The following is a 27756-nucleotide window of genomic DNA, read 5'->3' on the forward strand; positions in this document are numbered from 1 at the left end:
CTCTTTAGGGCACACGAGACCAGTGCTTTCCATTTTAGATTTACATTTATTTTCTTTGCAGGACTGAGCAGATCAGCAGCTGTTGTGCTCCAGTGTGTCTGGTGTCAAGCAGCTGTGGGTGCTCAAAATGCCAGGGTGTGCGAACACTTTTTATAAAATGGGTTTATTTCATTTATTAAAGTTATCCTAATCTGTAACTAGGAGTTCTGTCCCTCCTTTTCTACAAGTTTCTGTTAAACACAAAACTCTCTCAGCAGAGCCCAAGAAATTCTCTCTCATGGATTTCCACATGTTGACCACCCTCCTCCATTCTCCTCTGTTGTATACTTCTTCACCCGATAGCCCTTTCTCCATTAGTTCCCACCTCACACAGTCCATCCACTCCATTCTCCTCTGTCCCAACACCTCCATATCCACGATTCTTCTCCTCATGTCGTTTCCCCTCTCTTCCAATTAAACGCTCATACCACACTAACCGTCATTCCTCTATTTTCTTTGAAATTTCCCCAACATTACGTAATCTCGAATTCTGTCATGCCTGGTCTTATCAAGCTTTGTTACTCCACACATCCATCTCAACATCCCTATTTCTGTAGCATCCAGTTTCCTTTCCTGTACCTTTTTTAACTGCTCAGGCTTCCAATCCATACCATAAGGCTGGTCTGTCCACTGTTTTATATACTTTACCCTTCACTCTGGCACTAATTCTTCACTTACATATCACACTTGACATTTCTTTCCAATTTTTCCAACCTGATTGCATTCCATGGTTTATTTCTTGATCTAACCCTCTCTCTCAGTTATTGTCAATTAGAGATATTTGAACGTCTCCACCCTTTTACACTCGTCTCCATCTCATTCTTGTCCCCTAAATCTTCTGGCTTTTTCCTATTAATATTAAAGTCTCTCCTTCATAGCATCTCCATTTCCCTTCTCACAGTATTCTTAATGATGCTTCAACAATGTCTTTCACAAATATTATGCACCTTGCAGCCTGGTCTACTATAACATCCATAACCAGAGTAAAAAGATAAGATCTTAATGATAATTCTTGGTGTAATCCACCCCTAACTGTTATCTCTACACCGCTCCGGATTGTATGGATGGGACATGTATAAGGACAAATCAAATGCCACATCCTATTTGTTGCATTACTGCATGGTTTTCCACAGTGAACGTTTCCAGATCTTTAATCAAAACCTATTATTAGGGGGAAAAAGACCTTATGAGAACAAATCACACAATTTATTGATGCACAAACGTCAGTCATTCTCCAACCCACGGTCACAGGGGTCTGCTGGAGCCAATCTCAGCCAGCACAGGGCATGAACAAACCCCGGGCAGCCCACCGCAGGACACGCACACACTAGGGACAATTTAGGATCACCAATGCACCTAACCTGCATGTCTTTGGACTGTGGGAAGAAGCCCACGCAGACACGGGGAGAACATGCAAACTCCACGCAGGGAGGACCCGGGAAGCGAACCCGGGTCTCCTTACTGCGAGGCAGCAGTGCTACCACAGCACCACCGTGCCGCCCTGGACAAACATTTTGCTGATTAAGCAATTGCCCCCTTAGACTGACTAACTGATGGACATTTCCTCTCATTACTACTCATAGCTCTGTGGAAGGATTTGGGTCCACTGTGACTTTCAGAAATGCTTTCCCTTTGTAACGTTCTTTAACATTCTGCTACATGTAGGCCCCCTCACACACATCTTTAACTATCCTCCTCAGGTACTCCCTTCTCTCTCATACATTTCCACATTTCTTTCCGGGATCTCTATCATGTGTTTTCTCGAGAAAAGCCAAGCAAAATGACACCTTTTATTGGCTAACTAGAAAGATTACAATATGCAAGCTTTCGAGGCAACTCAGGCCCCTTCTTCAGGCAAGATGTAATGTGTTATGTGTTTTCTCTAAATCTATAAAATCCCAAAGGTGCTCCTCTCAGTTTCTCTATTTTTCCATAGTACTAGGGTGTTGTACTGTGTTAGCCATTATGGATGAAGTGAGAAGTTAAGCAAAATTACACTTTTTATTGGCTAACTATAAAGATTACAATATGCAAGTTTTCGTGGCAAATCAGGCCCCTTCTTCATGATTACATCTTGCCTGAAGAAGGGGCCTGAGTTGCCTCAAAAGCTTGCATATTGTAATCTTTATAGTTAGCCAATAAAAAGTGTCATTTTGCTTAACTTCTCACTACACCTATTTTTCCATAATCTGTTTTAAGATGAAAATCACATCCATTGTAAATCCAAACTCCTCTTCTCCTCTCATCACCTCTATTTTCATCTTTTTATCCATTCCTATATTTTCATTGTATTTGACATCCCCTCACTATGTCTATAACTTCCCCAAACCTGGAGGTCTCCCTTCTTCTTATACAGAGACACACGAATGACAGTGATAATGAGAATTAAATATGCATGACCAGTGTGGATTTATAGGAGTGCAAAGCTGACCACAGTGATGCACTGAAAATCAATAATCCTTATTGCTGCCTACTACGCCAGAGGACTCTATGTCTAAGCATAAAGTCTGAGGAGCTCAAGATGTCTGTACAAAGTCAATGAAAAGTGAAGGCAAAGGAAGTCACCCACTCGGTGCCTTGCAACTTGCACATGTGACAAACTCGGCACACAATCTGGAATCACTGATGAGTCTGCCATGCACACACAAACACAAACCAGAGAAGCTGAAGGACACAGGAAGAACACGCAAACTCCACAGTGACAACCACCACCAGGACCTTAGTGACTGGGTCTGGGAGACATCAATGCTACCCCCTGTGCCAACATACCAACCTGCAGACTTTCAGTCAAATAACCTTAAACAACTTAAGCTGAACACTGATGGAACACAAACTTTGTGATCTCCACCAGGATGGAAGCATACAGCACTCACTTAAGGCTAAGACTGCTTCGTTCATGGGACTGCATAAAGCATGGGTGGTGTCCCTCCCATTTATTTAATAAATACTAAAGGGGCTTCTTCTTAGCCAAAGTCCATTGCTCTACCATGTGACAAAGGCGGACGTCAGGAATCTGATGAATCAGTGGGAAAGCCCATGAATTTTGCAAACCAGGAGGAACGCGAGGGGAGTTGGCGATAACTCATGGAGTGTGACTCGACCACAATCAGAACGCTGACTAGAAAAAAAATAATAAAATAAAATGTGGTTTGTGGATTTGTCTTATACACGTTAACTCTTTGCTCGCCAGCTCAGAAGTCAGAACACAATTGTGAGCCCGTTAAAATATTTGCATTTCTGGATTAACTTGACTTAATGACCAACTCTTTTGGTGGCACGGTGGGGTGGGATGGTTGGGGGTGGGGGACACCGCAGTTATCAATCTCTGCTGCCTCATAGTTTTAGAATATGGAGTTTGAATCCTGTGCAGGTTTTCAAGTACGTGTGTGTGTGTGTGTGTCAGTGAGCCCATAAAAGACTACTAGGACAAGCTTCAGCCTTTTAAAATATTAGCAGGGTTTGTTAAAGTTAGAAGATTTGATTTTTAAGATACACATTTTTTTTATTTCATCCTTCATGTTTAAATTTGTATGGGACATGCATAAGGAAAAAGCAAACACCACGTCCAATCTGTTGCATTACTGCATGGTTTTCCATAGTGAATGTTTCCAGATCTTTAATCAAAACCTATTATTAGGGGGATGGGACCCTATGAGAACAAATCATACAAGGTTTTGGTCATTACTTTAGTTATGCACAAATGTTTTGCTGATTAAGTATTTGCCCCCTTGAAATGACTAACTGATGGACATTTCCTCTTATTACTACTACACAGAGTCACTGTAGAGAAATTTGGGCCCACTGCTGCTTTCAGAAATGTGTTAACTTTGCAGCTTTCTTTAAGATACTGCTACATGTCAAAGGGGTTTATGCAATGTCTTGACGTTTTTTTAATTCAGCTCTTTTGGTGTTAACTGGCTTGGGTGTGCTCCAATTTCAGCTCATGGACAGAGAGCCTGGCATTATTTTAAAGAATCCCCTAATCGAGAACAGTGTGCATACTCCCTTCAATAAGGGCCCATCATGCTGGTCCATACATAAAGAGGGCAATGTTAAGTCATTGGCCCAATGAGGCCACAGAATCATCTACTTGTATTCTGTAAGACTTCAGGCCATTGCTCATCTTCATATTAGTAACCAGTAGTTTTCACTGGTGCACTGACAAGAGTGTGGTGACAAATGTGAAAAATAATGCTAAATAAATTTTAAAAATTTAAGGTAAATTAAAGCTGTCCATTGGTAATAATTTCTCTATTCTGTATACAGTAGACATACAAATGTAAATTTATTTAAGAAATAAGTCTCAACTTTAACACATTAAAAGGGCTTTGCTCAAAGTCATGTCAGTGCCACCATCTAGGAAACAAAAGGCGATATGTTGACCCAAATTAATTTTAGTCTTTTTTTACTTCAGTTAAAATTTATGAATATTTTATTCATACCATTTGCAAGTTTAAAAACTACGACTAAGTTAAAATTGTGTACCAAACACAAGGCTGCTTTTCATGGCATTGGCTTGTGGATATGAATTACGATTCAATCAAAGGTGACTTGTGGGAATTGACACAAATTCTGAGGTCAGGAACATGGGACACTGAAGGGGGCACAGGAAGACAAACAAAACTCAAGGAGGGCACCAACAAGCAACTACAGGCCTGACGTTCAAGTTTTTCAGGATAAAAACACAAGTGTAGGGCGCCAAAAAGGAAACCACTGGTCTGGTACAACACTGTCGTCCATTTGCCACATGACACAGACATCAACCTCACCTATGCAACTAGTTAATGAAATGGAAGGAAAACACCACACCTGTGGCCCTCCACTATTGGAATTTGACACCCCTGCCATTGGACTGCTACCTGGCAATCCAATAATAGGGATATGAAGCACTTTAGCATATGCAAGAGAGTTTATATGGCAGAAACAAAAACACAAGAAAAACATCCATCCCTGCCTTTATACACAATGGAGCATGCAATTTAAAATCACAGATAGAATAATGGAGTCAGGATGTACCAGCAAATTCTACAACGCATCAGGATATGAAGTCGAATTTGTATCATGCAATGCAAAGCAGTTTTAACTAAACAAGTAGACATACACCAGAACTGGCACTCTGTCCAGGTGTTGCTCCTGCAGTGTGCCACATTGCTTGCTGTGAAAGGCTCCAGCAGCTCCGATACTGTGCCCTGGATAAGCAGGTTAAGAAAATGAATGGATGGAAGGATGGATGTACACTTGAACGGCTGAAGATAAAACAACTTTGTGTTTTAGAAAACGCAAGTTAAAAATTCTGCCAATAACACATTTAAGATTTGGTGGCATGGCTTGATGTGAACAGCTCAAATATGACAAGCCAAGACCATCAACTGAGTTAATGCAGTCCTGTAAACAAAAATATGACCCATGTGCTGAACTAAACAAATGACCTCAGTCCTTAACGGTAATGGAGATACCACCTCCTACACCATCTGAAAGGTCCAATCTTTGTTCAGTGAGAGTTGATGTGTTTAAAGAAGGCATAAAAAGACTTATAATCACATGTGCCGTTTAAATCTTTTTACCAGAACCTAGATGAAGTTTAATTCACATTTTAGCTCAGTTTAATTATGCAATATACAAAATTGTAAGGGGATGGCAAACCTTTTCTCCCTTCTGTATGAAATGTTCAATCCCACTTCGGCGACATGCACTGTACTGTGCTCCTTTCAGACCTAAATCATAATACAAGAATTCAGACACACATGTAAGCTCCATGGATTAGGACAGCTCAGTGACATTACAAAATCAAACACTAATCTCCACACCCCTCCTGCTAGTTATTTATAACATCTCTCTGCACTTGGGTGTGCTTTGATGAAAACACAACACTCGCATGTAAATAATGACTTGCAGTTCTCCAGAGCCAGTCCTTAAATTACTCATTCATCATTCCCTTCGGCAACAATAGAAGAGGCATGAACAAGTGATTATGGAAGCACTTCTCCCCAGTCACATTTTAAGTTGCCCTGCACATTCTGTAAATGATCAAAGGTTGGCAATGGGCGCCTGATGGAGAGCTCCAGCTATTAAACACCCATATTTTGTTTACTCTAGCAGCCAGATTAACCCTTATGGTAAGCAAAGTGCAGGATAGCAGGCCCCTCAAGCAGAGGGCTGAACACCAGGCACAAATATAAAAAAGCACTTCTGGCATTTTGTTTAAAATCTAATTACACTGAACAACAACTCTTTTCAAAAATGTTTTGCATCCTGAAACATTTTTGGTGATTATGATAGCCAGCTTCAAGCTGAACACAAACATAATTTCAGATTGACTCTGTCAAACTGGAATTTAAAGAAACTTGAAATAAACCATTTTGAATTTAGTGTGTTTAACCACTTAATGATGCTGACGAGTTGCATTATTCAATAAAGCTGAAAACAATTAATAATTCTTTGCATTTATATAGCGCTTTTCTCACTACTCTAAGCGCTCAGCAATTGCAGGTTAAGGGCCTTGCTCAAGGGCCCAACAGAGCAGAGTCCCTATTGGCATTTACGGGATCTGAACCACAACCTTCCGATTGCCGTGCAGATCTCTAGCCTCAGAGCCACCACTCCGCACTCGGCATCTTCCACTTATATCTTTGTCCAGCACTGATGAACCCCTCTTTACCACCTTTGCAACGTCCTGGTAAAACCTTTCACCATGTCTGTCACTGAACTGCACCACGATTAGCTGGTAAGAAGTCCGAGTTGTGAATGCAGAAACCGCAACTTTATCAACGTGCTGCACTTATTGATTTTGTATGCTTGAAGCATGTTGTCAACCAGCCTGATGGAGTTTGGTGCCCTATAGTCACCAAGGAACTTCTCAACATCATCCTTGAATGGCTTCTATGTGATTTCAACTGGCCTGACTAGCAGGTCTTTAAACCGCTTGACCTTGATGACATGTCTGACTTGTGGATGAACAAAAATGCCTTCCTTCATATTGTCATCAGTTATTTGTGGAAAAATCTGTCTGAAATGTCAAAATACCATCCATGTTCCATTGCTTTAATAAACTTTTTCCTCATTTTTAAATGAACTGGGGGCCAAAAATGTCTTAGTTGGGTCAACAAGTGGTTTATCTACCCTGAAACCGAATTCTTCTAGACCAGAAATTTCGTTTAAATGTAATGACACTCTTTGTCACGGCTGTCCCATTCACAGTAATTGGGGTTTCTGAGCTGCAGGGTCACAATGTTTAGATCAGCACAGATGTTCCAGTTGTTGCTGTACGCTTCGATAAAGTTTTCATGTTTTGTAGGCTTCTCTCATATGTACTGCATTGCCAATGGGTATTGTGCTAAAACACAGGGGCTTAATAGTAACAAATCAATAAAAAGATGTCACTTTTGTTGGTCCCACCCACAATCCAAAGCTGCAACTGGACTAAAAAAAGTGCTTACTTTGTGGGCAACATATTAGTAGATTTAAAATAGAAATGGAAGTCATAGAAATATAAAATTGCAAAAAAATAAAAAAATTATGTGGTAATAAATTCTAAAGGTTATTTTTGTGATTGATACCCCCAAAAGTGTACAGGAAGCAAAATCGGTGTTGTCCAGTGTTTATGCCACTCACTTAATTCTAGACAATGAGAATGATGTATTGAGAAGTGGAGAATCCTTCGCAGTTCAAATGTATAGCAGTAATGAAAGGTTACCGAGAATCCAAGAAAGCAGCAGGAAACACAGACCAAGTGAGCCAGGAGAGATTTATTTTTTTACAACACCTGACCAAGACTGGGTAATTCTAACAAATTTGTTTTTCTTTGTGTTCCAATAGGGGTTTCTCTTATCTTTCTATTGGCTAATTTTTGATAAAATATCCCCTTCCTCAGGTGAAGAATGCAAAGACCACTTGTATGCCTTTTACACCATTTCAAAAAGCCTGTGGAAAATTTAATGAATAGTAATAAGACAAGGCAAACGTAAAGGCCAGCAAAGATACCACAAGACAGCAGTACAGCTGGGTGAGAAAAAAACATTTACTGAAAATGAAAGCTAAGGAATTTGGGGGTTTGGGAGAAATGATCCATTGAGAAACCTGAAGAAAACAGAAGCATGCAAAATACACAAAAAGCAGAAAAAAGAAACATTGGATAGATTGCAAAAATTAACAAAATCCCTGAATTGATTTTTTGAACAGCGTCTGGTTCATTTTAAATAAGTGGCTTGTAAATTAACAGGCAAAACAATGTATTTTTCACAAGAATTTGTACATTTCCTCAGTACCAAATGTGTTCTAGCCCCTTACAAAAGTAGAATTATTTTCAGCTGAGTTTTCTTTTTTTTTTTTACAAAAAAAAAAAAAAAAAAAAAAAAAAAAGTCCAGTTTGAATCCACATTTTCTCATCAGAAGTTTTTCCTGAATGCCTTCTAATTATCAAAAATGTCAATTATTTCACATAAACCTAGGTGGGACAGATTAAGGATTTACGCTATGTAGGTTAAACAGTGGCCCTTCTGAAAATTGCTCCGTATGTAGAAATGATGTTGTCAGAAGTGCCGACAGAATGAATGGAGTATTGGAATTTAGCAGAATGTAATGGCTAACATGACATCTAGTGGATACTACGTGTCACTGACATATTTTCAACTTAAAATTCCTTTAAATTCAACTTTAACTATAAACCAGGAATGTCAAAGTCTGATCCAGTTTTTCAGTTCAGCCATTTTCTTAATTAATAGCCAAGTACTGCTGCTAATTGAACAGACTTTTTTTGCCTTTAACTATAACTGATTTACTTTTTAAAACTCAAAACCCTTAATTGCTTTTCTTAACAAGAAGCCAACAATAATGAAATGAAGAGCGAACTGAAAGATAACCAACTAACTTGATCCCATTAGCACTTCTCTGTCCATCGTGTGACATCTGTTTTAAAAAGAATATAGGAAAAGAAAAAGTGAAGGTCTGCAAAAAATAACTGATCTGCTGAGTTCCACAAAACATTTAGATGGGGCTCTCAAAGAAAAAAAAAAAACAAAACAAAATCAACCTATTTCAAAATGTCTAGTTTCAGTGTGAGAGTACTAATGATCTATAGAATTAAAGTGCATCATTAACAGCAACAAGTGGCTTCTAATTAAGAAATTGAGTGAAGTAAAAAATGATGGCCCTCCATTCCAGAAACTGAGTTTAAGATCCCTGGGTTAGCTGCAAATCTGCTTAAGGAAACAGAAAAAATGAAGGATTCTAAATCTTAAAAAGCAAATCAATTAAAATTAAAGGCACATGAAGTAGGTGTCATTAGTAATGAGAACTGGCTACTAAAGAATCAAAAGCTTCAGCCACTACAGCCCTCCAGAATCCGAGCTTGACACCCCTGCTCTAAAAGTTCTTGTTCTATTACGGAACTGCAGGATGTACCGCTGCAATCAAGATCAACCCTTGACAAGCTGCCAGTCATGTCACAAAATGGCTAATCCCTAATATATAATATTCTATGGCTCATAAAAGTGTAATTATCCTTATCTAAATTAAAATACATAAACAACCTGAGGTATTTGTAAAAGAAAAGCAGATTTCCTATCAGAGAAAGCAGGTGTGTGCTATGTGGACGGCTTCATATTATACAGTTCAACATATTTAATCCCACTATCACGGTAGGTGTAAAGTGTGTGCCGGAGTGCTAAAAGGAATCAATCATAGTTAATAATTTCAAGACTGGCATATAAAATAGGGCGTGGCCAAAACAGACGGCCAAGACTAACACTCCTTACATGTAATAAAACAATGTACAGTGGCAACACTTGTTAAACATCATTTAGGAACAAGCTTATTGTAAATTTGTTTTTTTTATTTACTGTTAACAGATGTAGGAAATAGCCGTGTGTGAAATAAATTATAGAAAATCCACAAAATAGTGTGTCCCATTTTAAAATGCAATAGAACCTCTATATTAAAAGTATAACACAGAAGACTGGCATATTTAAAAACAAAATGAAGCCTTCAGCGATTTCATGAATACATTAAGGCACTCCCAAGGTGGGGAGATCTGCAGATCAGAGTATTGGCATCAAATCCAAAAAAAACAAGCATACAGAAGTGCAGGCGAGGACAAAGGAGTTCATAAGCTTCGAGGCAGCAATCCACTTAAGACAACAAACTTCAAAACAACTGCAGTTAACAAAGCTTTAGTATGTAAATGATATGCCATGTACATCTCATTCTGTCATTTCTTAGAAGATGGCAGAAACATAGTGAGTTTTAAACTGCTATATCCTCACCATTTTACTAATCCTTTCTCATTTTAGTGTACGTACATCATCACATTCATTGTGTCCCCTCCTAGCCATTTTTTAACCTGTGACTGTAATGTATGTATAAACCTAGGTTTTCAGTGCGGCAGAAAGTTTGACTGGACTGATATTACAGTCCAGACACCTCAGCCTTGGCATGTTTGAGGATAAAGTACTTTTTCATGGAATATCTACTCATAAATTACTATTTATTAAAGTCATAAAATGTTAAGAGAAAATCAGATTGTTCATTGAACAAAAAAATGTTCTTTCAGACCATTTATACTGTATTAGAATGGTATGAGAATCTATAGATACTGCATAAAAAGAAAAACACAGCACTGTTTTGCTAAGACAATTCACAGGTTTGCACAATCACCTTAAATGCTGTAAACCCAAATTTAACAGACCAATGAAGTATGACAAAAGAGGGAGATTGATTTACACCTGAACGATTTGAAATTTACAGATGTTTTACTTCAATGTCCTTAAATTTTGTCTAGTGGCAACAGAAGGATCATGATAAGCATATACAAATAACAGAAAAAAAACCTTATGAATACTTAAAGATGAATATTAAGGCTCGTTTCCATGTCCTTTCAACATGTGAAAAACACTAGGGCCATTCTAATCTTAATGGACTCCAATGTCGGATTACTGGAGAGCTTGAAGCATCAATCCTTTGCTTTTCCATTCAATTCTTGTTCAGCGATGTCAACGATAAATTTAAATTCTCTCCAAACAATATAGGGTAATGGCCATAAACCCATTTTATATGAAATGCAGTAAAGGAACCTGAAGTGTCCACAATTTCCTAGGATTTCTCTTTTTCCCTTTTTAGCCAAGATTTCAGTCAAAAAATTCCAAAGCTGAAAAATGTTCAGGGCTTCTAAAAATGATAAAAATGTGGGGGAAACTAATTTAATCTTCACATACAGCAGACTATGAAAGATTTTCATTTGTAGATATTACTAAAAAGTGTTGCCCTCTCCTATTACAGTTTTATAATTTTAATTTATTCTATTTTTGCTTTTTAAATAAATGTAACCTTTGATAAAAAAATAAATGTGGGATTTTTCTCATTCATCATCCAAGTTCTGATTCAAAAGAAAGTTAGCAGCAAGGTTTTCATTCTTCTCACAGGCAAAGTAGGCTTGGATCACCAAATTTTCAGGGAAGCCAAGGGCTTTTAACTGTAAAACAAAGAAAACGAACACAGTGAAAACTATTTTTTTTAACCAATCTCTCTTACCATTCTGGGCTTTCTGCACAGAAAGGACTTGCATTAAAAGGCATGACAGTTCATCGTATATTTTATACAGATATTTCTATTTTCTCATGAAGTAAACTTTTGTTCATGGTTAAGATCAATGCAATGTGCTTAATGCAAGCAGGAACTCTCATCTATCTATTAGGCTATCCCTGTTTTATTTCCTCTGCTCTTTCAAATTTTTGACACCAAATGTTATGTTCTAAACAAAAATCTAATACTAGATAAAGGGTACCTACCAACTTATGCTGTTTATTACACTAACAAATTCATCCGAAGGTCTGTAAAACATTGCCCTCTAGCAGTGAATAGCTGTTGCGGCACTTTTAGCTGCGATGACTCCAATCCAGCCTTCCTCCAACTCAAAATCAGTCACATACATAACTGTGGAGAACTTTTAGCTCTCTGTTCCTTGCAGACACACTGGTAGGTTGTTGAGCATAAACTGCTCATTTCAAGTCCTGCTACTGCATCTCTATTGGGTTTAGGTCTGCAGTGTGACTGGGCCAGTCCAAAACTTTAATTATGCTACTTTTCAGCTGCTCACATATTTGATTTGCCATTGTGCTTTAAATAGCTGTCTTGCTGCATGATCCACCTACACTTTGGCTATAGCCCATGGGCAGATGACCAGACATTCTGTTTAAAAAATTTCAGATAAAGAGCTGATTTCATGGCTTCTTTAATTATGGCATGTTACTCATGTCCTGAAGCAGCACCTCACCACCACCATGTTCAACTGCCAATGTGACATTCTCACAGTGTAATGCTGCAATTGCCCTATGCTGGACACAATGGAACCCATGTCTGAAAATATCCACTTTTCCCTCATCTGCACAGAAAACATTCTGCCAAAAGCATTGATCATCTAGGTGCTTCCTGATAAATGAGAGATAAGCATGTACATATCTTCTTGGTTAATAGTGATTTCTAACCTTACTATGCTTCAATCAATCCTATTTTTGTCCCATCATAAATACTGACCTATGCTTGGGCAACAGAAGCTTGCTGTTCTTTGGAGGTGTTTTTAGGATCCTTTATGACTTCCTGGGTGATTTTAAGCTATGTCCTTGGGTTTAATTGTGACAGGCTAGTAACTGCTAAAAAGATTCCCTTCTCTTCCAAGTGATTTTGATTCAGAGATAGCTGAACTGCAGTGAAAACTGTTAAGTACCAGTTCTTTAGAAATGGATTTGTTACCGTGTAGAGAGTGATTGACATCAGTATCTTCATTATCGTTTTCAAAAAATTTATTTCGATGTTGGCATCACGTGCCCATAAAGGTTTTGTGCCGACAACTTGTCTCTCATGGTAAAAACCAAACCAAGTAGGGTTTACGTTGCGCAAATCTGGCTGTGTTCAATCGTCTCACTCTAATTATCCCTTTGGTTTGGTTGGCTAGAAAATAGGGCAATTAAGTTTACATGAGATAAATGAAATAAGTAAAAAATAAAATGTTTATGTTTCACTTATGTGCCGTTTAACTACTATTAGATTTTGGTTGAAAACATTCAGTGTCATAAATTTGCAATAACAGAAGGAATCAAAAAGGAGGCAAATACTTTTTCATGGTACTGTTACTTATTGACTTTGAAATGGCTCTTAAAACACCACTGTAAGACTGACTTGTATGAGTTAACCAATTAACTTTGAATTAATTTTTACGGATAAAAAAAAAAAAAAAAAAAAAAAAAAAAAAGACTACAGTAAATAATGAAAGCATTACTGGTATTCCTGAGCAGTAACATTTGGATATCCAGAGTACAAGTAAAAAATTGTGTGTGTGTGTATATATAATATACAGTATGTGCATGCAAGATAAATACAAACCTCATACTAAGTTTCAAACTAGGGTTCACTGATAGTTGTGAGATATATGAATACATTTTCTTTTATATACAAATTATAAATTCAAGTTATGTGCAAAAGTTTGTAGGAAAATAATGTCATATTTTATATGAAAAAAGTACACAGTATAATAAAAAAAAATTACAAACTTGTCATTATTCTACCTATTTTCTTGAGATTTGTTTAAACTTTACACTACAATGCAAGCACACTTACCCGCTCAATGGCTTCTTTTTCTTGTGGTGTAACCTGGATGTAGTTAACAGGAGCTGCATCCTCTGCCATAGCTCCCAAATCCCCTTCACTTTCACTAATATCAGCCAAGTCACCTAAGGGCTCATTCAGCATTTGGATGAAGAGCTCCTGGTGCTGACTAATTTGCTGTGGGGAAAAAAAAACATTTTTTAAGCATATATTTTTAGATGGTATACACTGTTTAAGCATTAAATCATAATGGAAATACTGGTTTTAGCTGTGTTAGGCTATGTTTTCATTTACAAGTGTATACATTAGTCTCAGTTTTCGCCTTTCATCCATTGTACCCCAGAGTTTTTAACCCCTGGTGTTTTTAACAGAGCTGCATATTTCTGAAAATGCCAGCACATCTTTGCAGTGTACATGTTTCAAAAGATATTTTTGATAAAACAGACCCTAATCGTGCTCTAATTGGTTTATGCTTATTGAACCAAGCTAAGCACCGTCAACATCTGCAAGTTCCATTCACCTGGACCGCTTACCGACATCACCAATAGCTTTCACCATAACAGTCACCTGCTTGTGAGACCCTTTATTTCTTTCATTTATATGCTAAACAGTTTAGAGATTTCCTCTTAGACAGTACTAAGCTCTTCATTGATCATCACAAGTTAAATTAGAACAGAAGGCTGCAATCGTTCTGAACAGCCTACTAAAGCCCATTAGACTGTTCTCCTGTAGAAAGATCAAATATGTTTAATTCATACTGGCACTGGCAATTACAATAATCTAGCAGTAAGTACATAAAATAATTAATAACAGGGCATTGTAAAATGTCTTTACAACTCACCTTTATATTTTTTTACACCACTATTAGCCGTATGTACTCCAAAACTGCCCTTTGTACATCTGAATGTATGATGTTGCCATTAATAACTAATTAAAATACAAATACAGCTAATATTATTAATTGAAGAGCAGTGGAGCAGTTATCAATGCTGTGTTCAAATCCCAGGTCTGAACATAAAGCTGTCACATTCCCTTCTTGTGCACATAGGGTTTTTGTCATGATCATCCCAGGTATGTGTGGTAACACTGATTGAGCAAAACTAGACGGAGAGTGGGTGCATTCCCTGCAACGGACTGTCATCCTGATTTGCATACTGCAGCCAGAAGAGGATTTGGCTCCCTAGGAACTTGAATAACCATACACAGATCTGAGAGTAGATGGGAGTAAAACAGAACAACTTTCTTAATCCTTATATAAATTGAATATATAGTAATTTTAGAGTTATGATATGTATCAGTATGGCAATCATAACTACACACAAAATAAAAAAGCAACCCGGTTTGGTACACCAACCACCTGACATGCAATCTGGGCTACATGGAAAAACACTACTACTACTACTACTCTTAAAAACGTCATTCCTTAAAAAAACATGCATATAAAAGAAAAACTGAAGAATCTCTCTTGGGTCTTAAGGGAACAGTATGGACATTAACAATGAAAATCTGGTGTTTAAAAAAAAAAAAAAAAAAAGAAGTTAGGATGTATTAGGCAAGCCAGAGAGATCACCTGTAACAGTTGGGGGTTTTCACTTCCCAGCTGCTGCAGAAGAGCTGGTAACAAAGCTGGGTTCTGCTGAATCACTTGTCTCATATTTTGAAACTGAGACTGGTCTCTGAGGAATTCTAATGGGTTGTCACCTTAGGGATGAAAAAAATAAGTAAATAAGTCACCTGTAAAACTAACAACTGTTAATTTGTTATTTGGATATAATAAGCTGTTTCTACAGAAAAAAAAGTGTTTATGCAGTATCCTAGTTTTATATATGTATTTTATTACTACTCTAAATACATATTTTGTATCATACTACAATTTACGAATGGAAATTAACTTTCTTCCTTAAGTGGTATAAGCAAATATACAGGCTTCAAAACACAGAGGTTGTATTAAGTGGGTGAGTATTCAAGATAAGCTTTACACAAAGAACAATGGATTTTTATATGGACACTCACAATTTTTTTGCTTGTAAAAACTCAGATATTTATCATTAATGAATGTACATATACACAATTGTAAGAGCCAATTCTTAAACCAATGTTTAATTTACCTAAGGTTTTTGCTTCATTTGAAGAGAATATAGTTTTCACATAGATAATGGAAGATTCTAGATTTCCCCTATAAGCTAAACAGTTAATGGAATGACCTTAATGTTAATATTATTCCTTTGTGACAATACAATGATATCAGATTGTAGTTAGAAAGCCAGAAAGAAACATGAATTTGTAGACAAAAAGACATTAAGGGCATACAGGTTTCTGAACATATGTATATACTGTATGTCAAATGTTTGGTCTTAGTGTATCATTAAACAGAAGTGCTTTTTCTTTACTTGTGTGTATTATCATCTTTCTTCTTTATTTTTATGTGAACTGTTTGGTTTGAATTAAAGTAAAACATTTAAAATGAACACATTAGGACTGTTTTTTTTTTTGCATGAGGAATCCTACTAACTCCTGGAATGTCTTTCTGGGAGTTGCATTTAGAACTATTTTGAACTATACGGAAACCCTTAACAAAAACAGAACCTATCTACAATTGATTATTCCAGATCAGTTTATTTTTATATATTGTACATTTTCATGGCACACTAAGTTTGTGTACGTATAAAGTTACAAAACTACCATGTAATATGTACATGAATGTTTATACGGTGTGTGTGTATAAATACCTGTAATGTCGTATATAAAAGCACACATGGTATATACTGTACATTTTATGAGCAAAGGCTATTAAACTAAGGCCAGCTGTCTAAGAGAAAAAGGGAAAGAAAAACAAATTCAAGTCTATGTACTGTAGATACTCTAAGAAAAAAAAAAAAAAAAAAACTATTGGGATCCAGGATCCTTAGAATGTGACTTTGCTTTTCTTTACCTGACTTACAGTATCCTTGTTTAACCTTAAAATGTTTTACCACCAAAACCTGTGTATCTATAATTAAAATCACCTTCTTTGCTAACATAGGCACCATGAAGGCAAACATAAGAAAATGTGCACTTTCACTACTGCACAAATCCAAGTAAGCCTTAAAGGAACATTTTTTTTTTAATAAAATATTTTTCATGACATTTAGACATACAACTGCAACTTCCTCCTAATAGTGCCAGAAAAATGGCATCATAGGGTCTACCAAATCGAGTGGCACTGTCTTTTCATTTCATAACATGTGCTCCATCAAAGCACTTCAGTGTCCTCATGTTTGTGAGCATAACTGGCAATGCTGAATTGGTCGAAGATGGATGCATGTGTGTTACCTAAAGCAAAATCTGGCCAGAGCTCCTACATTTTCTTTTATTTGCTGGCAAAAACATCTATGGTTTAGTGATCCCAAAGGAACTGAAGTAGGTCTTGAAAAATGAATGAGTGACCGAAACAATTAAAATAAAAAAAAAAAAGCGTCAATAAGCATACCTTCTGAAGAAGGGTTTTCAGTAGATGCTGGCTCATCTCGTCTTGGAGGTGTTTCACGTACTGGGCTGCCAGGAATACCCTAAATTTAAAATAATTGCTTATAATACACTTATAAAATTAAGAAAACAAATTGCTGAATCTTTGGCATTGCATAATGCAAGATAAACATTTTTCATCAGTGTTTTCCAAAATTGTAGTTATTTTATTTATCCTAGCACAGACATTTGAAATATGCAGATATCTGAAACCTGCTAAATAAAGTGAATTATGTTATTTTCCTTAATCAAAATGATGCACTGCAGGCCTTTACTGTATTTTATGATAGATATACAACATCTAATTGGCCGGCAGCCATACCCCTGCACTTCAAAAGCTAAGCTTGTACGTGAATCTCAATGCCCAAGAGTAGTGACAGCAAAACTATGCTGTAAAAATGCTCCCATTCTTCAGTTGAGGAGTAAAACCAAGGTTCTAACTCTCTAGGGTTATAAAAGAACCCTGGGCATTTTTCAAAAAGAGCAGGGGGAACATCGATGTCCTGGCTCAATTGCCCTCCATGGCCTTGTCATTCTGGCCCTCTAATCATCGCCGGTCTTTAATTGGCCATACATCTCTTTCACCCCTTCACCACCTAATAGGTAACGTGTGGTGAGCGTACTGACGCGAGATCAGCTGCCATGACATCATCCAGGTGCATGATGCACATTGATGTGCATGATAAAAGCGCTATATAAATATTATTATTTTAATTGCTAAACCATGAATGAGGAAAAAAAAAAAGAAGACTTCTTAGTTTTCCCTGCGGTCCATGCCCAGAAATCCTTCAGTAAATTAAAAAAAAAAAACATTCTTATTTACAAAGATATTCGTACTTGTAAACCTAAAGTTAAAACAAAACCTTTGTGATTTTTTTTCAGCTTCATCATAGAAAATTAAAATTCACAGTTTTAAAGCAAACCATTTGTGACTGCAATCCAAAAAGGGAATGATCCAATTTTTAATATTGTTAAAAAACACACTGCATTTTTATTGAATAGCATTAATTCAAATGTGTATCACTATTTACAAACTTTTAAGAAGAATACCGAGACTCCTTCAACATTATACATTTTTAACTGGTAACACAATCTTTAGCATGCATGAGTCTCTCTAAATAATACAATTAAAACACAGGACAAGTATTTTGTTGCTACTAAATCCCTTTACTAAAAGTAGAATCTCACTACATAAACTTACAGTGAGAAGGTACTCTACAGCTCGATGAGGATTGTTGAAGCTGGCTCTTAAAGCAGCTACCACCTGCTCACGTTCATAACCCATTGACATGATCTCTGTCAGCATGGCCTCGTACTCTGAGCCTGTTACTGCACAAGCCAAGAAAAGTAAAATTAGCTCACCCATTTCAGAACAAAGGTATTCTGCTACTGCATCAGAGGACAGGTGCAACAGAAAATAATCCAGTTCAATTACGTAATAAACTTGAGTAAACTGTGGACTTGGATGTGATGTGAATATGACCGCTTTGTGGGGGGGGGAGGGTAAAACACAGAAAGGCTTGGCTTAAAACAATGATTTCTAACAAATGTTTCATATTTATAAGTCACATTTTGAGTTCTGATTAAAAAAAAAATCTTAGGAGAATCAGCCAAGGAACAACTCACGTTACTGAAGAGCTTCTAATGCTACTTATTACCATGGAGACATAGCTACAATCTACACAAATTTCCAAGTTTTATTTCTTTCTGTTTATACAAATCAGCAAGTGGCTGGCAACAGCTATCTCTAAGCACATACTAGAATAGAATCCGTTAAAAGAAAAGAGTTTAAAAAAAATGAAAGAATGGAAATTTAAAATTATGTACATGCATTCAGAGCAAAAATGCAATCTATACAATCTAGATCCCCAGCTCTGTCCCACTACGTAGAATCACATACTTTTATCAAGACACGAAGTTTTTAATCTGTGTAAATGATTCTGATTAAATCTGAAAATAAACTTTAAAGTAGAAATATGGCTTTAAGGCTTTGGACTGCAAACCCTAAGGTTGTGGGTTCAAATACCACTACTGACACTGTGTGACAATGAGCAGTCACTTAACTTGCCTGTGCTCCAAGTAGAAAAAAGAAATGGAACCAACTGCATATCTCTAATGGTGTAAGTCACCTTGGACAAAGGTGTCAGACAAATAATAAAACAAGTCTGAATTGTTCACTTGTCAAAAGCTAACTAAATGAATACACATTCACAATCATTCCTGGAAACTCACTTCCACTTTTTAAACTGATCAAAATATTGTTTAAAAGCTATGTCTATGTTACAGTGGCTCAAAATTATACATAGGCAGGAGAAATCAACATTACATTTATTGATCATAATGCAAGCAACTTACAAACAGAAGACAACAGTACCTTTGTATTCACATTTTACAGCTGGAATAACCTCCTCAGAGTCATGCAGTAAATGAGTAGAGAGCACAGACTTGGTATATTTGTGCCTTACAGTCTAGTGCCTTCACCACTGGGTAATACTTCCTCACTAATGTTGCCCATACAAAGAATGACAAACAGTAGACATTAAAAGTGCTGCTTTAATCACATAAGCTAAGTTTATATAGCAAATCTTTCCACCCTTATAATATAGAAGATCTCACAATCTAAAAATCTAATTTCTTGCAACAAATCTGAAGTCAGAATTAATCTTTATGACTTCTTACTATCTAACAATACAGGCAGCTGCTCTTGAATAGCTTAGTAAAGGCATACAATTCAGAAATATTTCAACGTGGCCGTTTCCAAAACAGGGAGAAATAAAAACTTCTTATAGAGTTCATTTCTGAAGTTATCAAGTTGCTCATATATGCCATAAAAGGATTATTCTAACATATTGGGTGTGTAGAAGAAAAATAAAAGCCAAACTTTATTTCAATTCCCCAACCTTGTAAAGGGCTCCTGAGCTGGCAAGTAATCATAAGGAGCAAAGATGGCAACAGGAGGGCAATGAACAAAAGGAGATATATACACAGATGATATCCTAAGGCAGACAACGGAGTCCTTCTGTATGCCTATATGCACTAATAGGTACAGCAACACAACACTATGTCTTAGAAATGCTGCTCTAAGGGCAAATTAAGCATGAGCATTTTAGGGTAATGAAGAGAAGGAACTTAAGTCAGACAGAACAGCACATTTCTTTCAGGCCCGGAGCTTATTAGTGCCCCTGTGAACTAACAGCTTTGTAGGTTATAGAACAAACCCAACACCAGAAGTGATTTGAGGCCTTGATAATGGAAGTAAACGCCATAGAATATTCACCATCATGCCTCACAGCAGGTAGACAACGAGGACTTTGCTTGCTACGTGCAAGAAGGATGCCAGATGCTAAATTATTAAGTGTAAACATACAGGTCAGTAAGAGAGTTGTGTTGTTTCAAAGTAGAGTAATTTTGCTACATGCATGACTTGCTGATTGTGGATACAACCACTAATAACGGTATCTAGCATTTAATAAAATTATGAGTGAAGAGTTGGAAAGGAAATGGGAGTCAGTTGTGCTCAATAAATCCAGAATACACAACAAAATTTAAAAGAACCAAGGAAAAATGGTTAATATCCGCGTCTGTGTGCAGTGTCCAAGAGAAAGTGAAGCAGTGGTATTAAGGTGCAGTTCGTGCTGAAGATGTAAACAGATGAAAATGGAAAAAGCAAGACTAAGGAAGAACAGGCAGGTGTGAACTGACATGGTGATAGATAGCAAGAAAAGAATACATATTGTCCCAGGGCTGTCACATTCATAAAAGAATATCAAATATAACTGAATGTACTGTATATAACTACATGGATACGCAACGTTGAAATTAACAAATGAACTTACTTTTTATTGTTCTTGTAGCTCAATGAAGCCAATTTATTTACTTCAGCTGTACTGTGGCTCACATGAAGGTATATATGGAATTCAAACAACCATGTATTTAAAAATCTATTTACTTTATAAACTCTTTACATTTTTATTAAATAAAGACTAACGTTTTGTCGTATTTTAGTAAAGAATCATTAATCAAAAGTAAACTTTATTTTTCTGCTGGACAAAAATGAATCTGTGGCTTTCTTTTTAGAACTGCCTCATCTATAGTACATACTAATATAAAAAAAATCCAAGATGGAAAGTGCAGAATTTTTATTTGTTACAATATGTTGTTTCTGTAAAGACTCTACATAGGTGCGATACAGCTGAACTCTCTCATCTTAAAGCAATAGTCATACACTATAGTTTGATAATATTCCAACAAACTTGACTATTCTGAGCCAGATATAGATATTACACAAGAAAGAAGGCTCAAGTGTAAAATAATAGAATGTCCAAAAAAAAAAAAAGTAAAAATTCAGGGTCTTAATAGTATACATTGTAATATTAATAATGACACATTATTTATATAGCACCTTTGCCATACACAAAGTGCTTTGTGATAGGAAGCAGAATGTGAATATAGCTTTCCTCAAGAAGCATGCGTATGGCTATAATTACTGTCTCAATTACCACTTACCTAGTGCTGAAGAAGCATCTTGTCTCACAGCACCTTCTGAAGACGAAGTAACACTAACACTTTAAAAAACACAAAATTAAAAAAATTTAAAGCAAAACCAAATACACAGATGTGTAACAGGAAAACAAATTGTTTCCAGAAACCTACAATTAAAAGGCTCTAGCATAAAGTATACCGCAACAGTAATGCAATTCTCAAATTCTGCTACACATAGTAAGGTAAATGTGCGTCAAAAAGGTTGAGTGCTTATGCACTAACAACTGCCATAATCTGCATTTTTCATAAAATATATAATGAAAGTAACAAAGAAATGCATTGCTGCCCAGCTATATATGGTACATCTCATCTTTTATTTCTGCAGTGCTACTGAATATAAACCAGCATGGCTATAAGACTGATTACAAGAGACCCTCTGAAATCACCTTTAAATGATTTCAGATGGGTCCTACCAACTTCAGCAATCGGCTACATTAAAAGGTAGTGTCATTAAATTCTGTGTTGTCAAGACACAAATTAACCTTAACTCCAGTGTTTATTTTTATTTTTACAAAGATAGAGCAGTTGACCTATAATTAAGTGTATCACATACTTAATGTAACACAACCTGTTACTTTCATTTAAGGTATTTCACACACTCTGCGCAAGAGCAGTTTTTGAAGTATTAATAAAATCAAAAAATTGTAATTTTAATTCAGAGATGTTTAGGGTTAAGACAGAAGTTTTCAGGTAAGTTATTTAAAGTAAGTTTAAAGTAAGGTAGTTCTACTCTTTAATCATTGCACTGCAGAGTAGCAACATGAAAATATGAATTTCCCTGCACTCTGTACATGTGACAATAAGGACCTTATAAACATTGGTATGTGGCCCCAGTTGAATTAGCACATTACAAAAAGCTTACTAAAGCTCAATACAACACCATATCAAGATTAAAACCCAAAATGTGCTTGAAGGATTATGAAAAAAATGAATCCCCCTACTTTATTTGCTGAATACTCATATGTTATGTATGTAAAGGTATTTTCATTGAAACATGAAACCTGCAAAATGATGACAATGTCACAAAAGCCTTGAAATTGGTTCAATAATATGGAATATGGGAACAGATTTTTAACACTAACAGAAAAATTCTCTAATCATATCTTTTACCATATACTTATTGTTACATAAAAGATTCCCACGTTACCTGTCTGACTCAGACTGAGCAGGAGGACTCTGCTCTTTTTGTTTGTCTTCATCAGGAGGGATGGGTATTGCTGCTGGGGTTGGTACAAGGGGTTGTACAACGGGACATTCCTGTAGAGGAACTCTGACCACATCTGTTGACTTAGACTGTGCAGCTGAAGCAGATTTTGGCTATTAATGGTCAAAAACAAGAAATGATGCAGTATTTTCCTGTTAGTAATTTGTGAGCGTTTTGAAATGAGCTAACTACTAGCAGAATAAGCACGTTAGCAGTTACAATGGGAGAAGGAAAGCATACACTTTTGACTCATTTCATTTTAATACACTCAAGAAAAACTTTATTCCTGACAAAAGTTAACACCTTTTTGAAACAACAGGCTAGCAGCAAAAGCTAAAAAAGTCATTCAGTTTAAACTACCATGATTCAAAATGCTCTCCTGTTACGTTATGTGCTTATTAATGAGGTTTAGAAAAATACTGCAATGGATAACTATCAAACAAAAGATATACTAAAAAAAAAATATGAAGCAGTGATACACACTGACAAAAACAGGGTGACCCTATTGCAACATAAGGAAGTGAAAACATGTTTTCATTTCTATTTAGTTCAATGAGCTATACAAACACGAAAACACTAAAGGCAAATTTAGAATGAAGGGCTATGAAATACTGAAAACTTACAGTTCTGTGCAAATTAAAAAAAAAATCCGATTTTCTCAAAACCACCACCTCCCCACGGTTCAAACTTTAGCATCACATGGAACTAGAGATTATTCTTGTAGCAATAGGCATTACGCCATGGATGGTATGTCATCACATCACAGGACATAGTCACTCATGATTATTAAAAGCAGGTCACATTACAGTCATCAATCAACATAACTGCATGGCTTTGCATACTGGCAGGAGCTAAGCAGGCAGAGAGGGCGAAAACATCAAGAGCCAAACAAGGGCCCAAGTACTGTGAAGCAATAATTTGATCAACAGTCTAATTAGGTCACTGATCAAAAAAAATAAATCTAGATAACCAAATCTTTTAAAACCAAAAGATGACCAAATAAATAAAAAAATCTGTTAAAACAGCTGTCTAAATAAAACCATTTCAATGTAGAGTCAATTGATTATACATTTATAAAAATTACTAAAATATCAGAACGCAAGCACACATATACAATTGCACGGTACCTTTGCCACCATAACCACTACAAAGTTCTTCTCATCTATTTTATAATCTTTGATGGGTGTGTCATCCTGCAGGATTTTTCCAGCATAAATCAGTTTTTGGCCTGCAACAGGGAAGCATTCTTTCCCCTTCTCTGCTTCAATCTTCTCCTTCAAGTCTTTAACCTATTGAACCAAGAAGTGAAAAAATCAGCCTTAAATATTTTCTGTAAGAATAATTCCTGTTTAAACTTACGGTATTCTGTATTAAATTTTGACAAAAATGCACCATTCGGTCAAAAACAAAAAAAAACCTCACTAATCTTATCCATCCAAATTCTCCAAAATAGCATCACGTTATGTTTTGAAGGTCCCTAAAGGTCTACTTTCTACTACACTACCTGGTTACTTACTCCATGTGCCTATAGGTCTTTGTGTGATGAAAAACTTTGTAACATTTGGGCAAAATCTGAACTTAATATGTTTCCAAATGCATTCCCTTGTTCTTGTTGAAGGCTAGGGGGTTTTGCCCCCTGCTTGCTTCGCTCGCCAACCCCCCGTCCTGCACTACACACCAGCCACTTCATGTCTCTGCATTTCACTTTCACCGAGCAACAAATCATTTACTTCTCGCGGATACGCCTCTTCACTGGGAAGAAACACGACTTTTCCCTGATGGCAACACGAATTAAACAATCTACAAGTCTCTGACTTAAAGTTTAAATCCAAACAATATATTCAAACTCTTTTCACTGTTCCGTTATTTCACCAAGTAATAATTTCCATTTGTTTGCGCTAACGTTACTATCATTTTTTTTTTGAGACTTTTGAATTTTACTACTTTCATAATCTCTAACCTGATCTTCATATGTATCGCGCCAACGTTTTTGAATTCTTTATGACGTTCTACTTGTCATCTACTCTTTGTCATTTATTTCCATCCCTGGACGTGGTTAAATCTCTTGGTACAAAGTCTCGTTTCGCAGGACTTGAAAGTATCTCTCTGAAAAAGTCATGTCTCGTCCCATGCTAAAAAGTCACGTCTTGTCCCAGGATTTTGTTTATATAATAGAGAGACAGTATGGAAGTATAGTACAGAACTGTAACTGCGCAAGAGATAGTTTTTTTATTATTTTATTTTTATTTACCATAGACATACATCCAGCTCACATGTGAAATTTAATGTGAAACAGCAGCTTGAAGGTCTACTGCCCAACAAATCAACTGCTAGGTCAGAGGAGCTCAACCTTTTTGGCCTTAGCACACTTAACTATTTTTATTCAGTGATAACCTTTTATTAGCATTAATTTTAATGTAAACTAGGCAACATTCTCCCCTGAATAGCAAACAATAACATAACAGTAAATACATATTCAACATTTAAATATAATGTATATAATAAATGAAATACAGATAGTACTTCAAAAACAACAACACACAGGTGTTTAATACTGAATCAAATTTAGCGTCCATCTGTCTTTTTCATGGGTGCCCAGACTTGTCTGATTTTCGCAGGTTTGTCAGAATCAGGGCTATGTGAAGAGAGTACAGAGATTAATGTGTTTTAGTTTGCAGGTGGCTGACTTGTCTAGGACTTCAATGCACAAGGCAGGATGTGCTGTTCTGCAATTGTGTGTGCCTTTTGATATTTGGCAATTTGAAGTGCAATGAGACAATAAGTAGCATTCCTTTTGGGGTGTTGTACAAACACTAGAATGTTTTTGTGAAGCCTTAAGATTTTTATTTGAAAAAGTCAAATGATTTACTTCTGTAAGTACCACGCTTTGCTACCAAATGTCTGTATGCTTTCACTTGGTGGTAGCACACCAAGGTCACGGCTCTCCACTCTTTGCAGTAAAAGTAATTCTATACTTCATAAAATCTGGGTTGTACTTTATGTTCTTTTAACATTTCTTCTTAGTTCAGGTTTTTGTGATTAATCCTGTGAGGCTGATACAGAATTGGAAGAGTCTGGACAGGGTGATGCTAGTGGGCATTTGAATAACTGGTCCATGGCTGCTGGCCTTCTTAGGGTGTACTCACACAGTGCCTGAACATGTTTATCTGCACGTAACCCCCTAAAGTCTACTTCGTTTCACTAGTGTGATCGCTTTGTGCCGGGCCAACCGTACCATGCCCTGGTCGGCTTGGAAAAGGTGGGCCCAAGCATGGTTCAGTAGGATTTGAGAACAGTGTGATCACTAAACGTGCTCGAGCACGGAAAACAGACATGATGTCAATGATGCGACAAGTCAGATAGTGCAATTTTCATTTCATTCAATACCATTTGAGCTAAAAACAGGTTTCTATTCTCACCTTACACATGAACGTGAGTTGTAGTTGGCAAGAAAAGCTGCAAATTCCTCCCTTAACTTCATGTCACCATATAAATCTTCTCGTATGTGCAACATGATTAACACCAAAACGCTGCATGGCACACTCAATAAATCTGTAAGAGTGCAGAGAGTCATCCTGCCCTACCCGACTCCAAAACAGCCACAAAATAAGTGAAACCATTTTGACATGCATGCTGTCACTGTGCTTGGATCTTGTTTTGGCTTTACGCGAGGTCTCATGGTCATGACGAAAGCGTGCCTGGGCACAGAACATTAAGCGTAGTGTAGGTGCAGGCCAGCGGGGGAGTGGGGACAATCACGCTTAGGCATGGCACGGAACAAATGTGCCTAGTTTGAGTACACCCTTAATGAAGTGTGCAGTGTAAAGCAGGTTGTCAGTTGCACATTACCGACTTATGTCAATCTTTTCAATTCCTCAATATGCAGGAGCGAAATGTCCTGTTGATTGGATGCAGAATTGAAATCTGCAATCAGCAGCCCCATAAAACATTAAAGCGATCACTGATTTTTTTCTAGGAAGCCCAGTAACTCATGGGTTAAGAAACACTACACTAGGACACAATATCTAATCAGGCAACAATGAACAAAGACGTAAAAAAGTAAAAATTGTCTAATAGGAAGAGAGAATCACTAACATGTATAAATTAGCCAACATTTCCTATCCAAAGTAAGCTATAAACAAGAAAGACCTAATCATTTTTTTTTTTTTTTTACAACAACTGAAAACAGTGTTAGTGTCTCAATGCACTGGTTTACGACAGTCCAACTCCTTAGCCACCAGAGGTCCATAACACCACAGTTACTAGCACTGGAAAACATTTAGCACATCAGAATAGCTGATCAACAGCAAAAAGGTCTCCTCTCCCCTACGCTCTTATGAGGCTTTCCAGATGTTCAAGTTGAAACTTACTCTGTATATTCATGAGCAAACATTAATTTTTTTTTCTTTAACTTTAGTGTAGGTCACATCTTTGTTCCCATAAAGAAACATTCTGCCAGAATGGTAAAGGAATGTTGGAACTCTCACAGATAAATAAGCCTGACGTTAGTCCACCAGTTTGTGCAGGTTTCCTATTTACGGCTAATGCTAATTGCAGACTGAGTGTATGCTGGTCCAATTAACCACAGTTCCAAAAAAAAGTTTTATTTAAATGATGAGGTCCAGTCAACTTGGAAGAGGCAAAAGTGATTTCACTGAGGTATTTTTTTAAAATCTGTTGCTGAATGTACAACTGCACATAAAAACTTTAGTGTACAAAATTTAAATAAAATGTTTAAATGTAGCCTTACATTGTGTGAATGCACTATAAATGTTAAAAGGGATACTCCACCCAGAAATTATCATATTTTTTTTTATGTTACCTCATGTGATTCTGAAATAAAAGCTGTGAAAGATTTTGAAACTCATTATTTC

At 36.7% G+C, this 27756-nt stretch overlaps 1 protein-coding gene across 1 annotated transcript in view; it reads right to left on the reverse strand.

Moving 5' to 3' along the window:
• Window positions 1-8380: 8380 nt before the first annotated feature.
• rad23aa (RAD23 homolog A, nucleotide excision repair protein a) overlaps window positions 8381-27756 on the reverse strand; it is a 29306-nt gene continuing 9930 nt past the window's right edge. The window contains exons 2-9 of the mRNA XM_028823899.2: window positions 24010-24171; window positions 22826-22995; window positions 21643-21701; window positions 18338-18465; window positions 17102-17180; window positions 15203-15333; window positions 13645-13809; window positions 8381-11503 (exon numbers count right to left, since the gene is read on the reverse strand). Of these exons, the coding sequence (XP_028679732.1) occupies window positions 11390-11503; window positions 13645-13809; window positions 15203-15333; window positions 17102-17180; window positions 18338-18465; window positions 21643-21701; window positions 22826-22995; window positions 24010-24171 (1008 nt within the window). The 3' untranslated portion in view covers window positions 8381-11389. The remainder of the gene's footprint in view (window positions 11504-13644; window positions 13810-15202; window positions 15334-17101; window positions 17181-18337; window positions 18466-21642; window positions 21702-22825; window positions 22996-24009; window positions 24172-27756) is intronic.

Source organism: Erpetoichthys calabaricus, chromosome 17 (assembly GCF_900747795.2).
Source record: "Erpetoichthys calabaricus chromosome 17, fErpCal1.3, whole genome shotgun sequence".
NCBI classification, from domain to species: domain Eukaryota; kingdom Metazoa; phylum Chordata; class Cladistia; order Polypteriformes; family Polypteridae; genus Erpetoichthys; species Erpetoichthys calabaricus.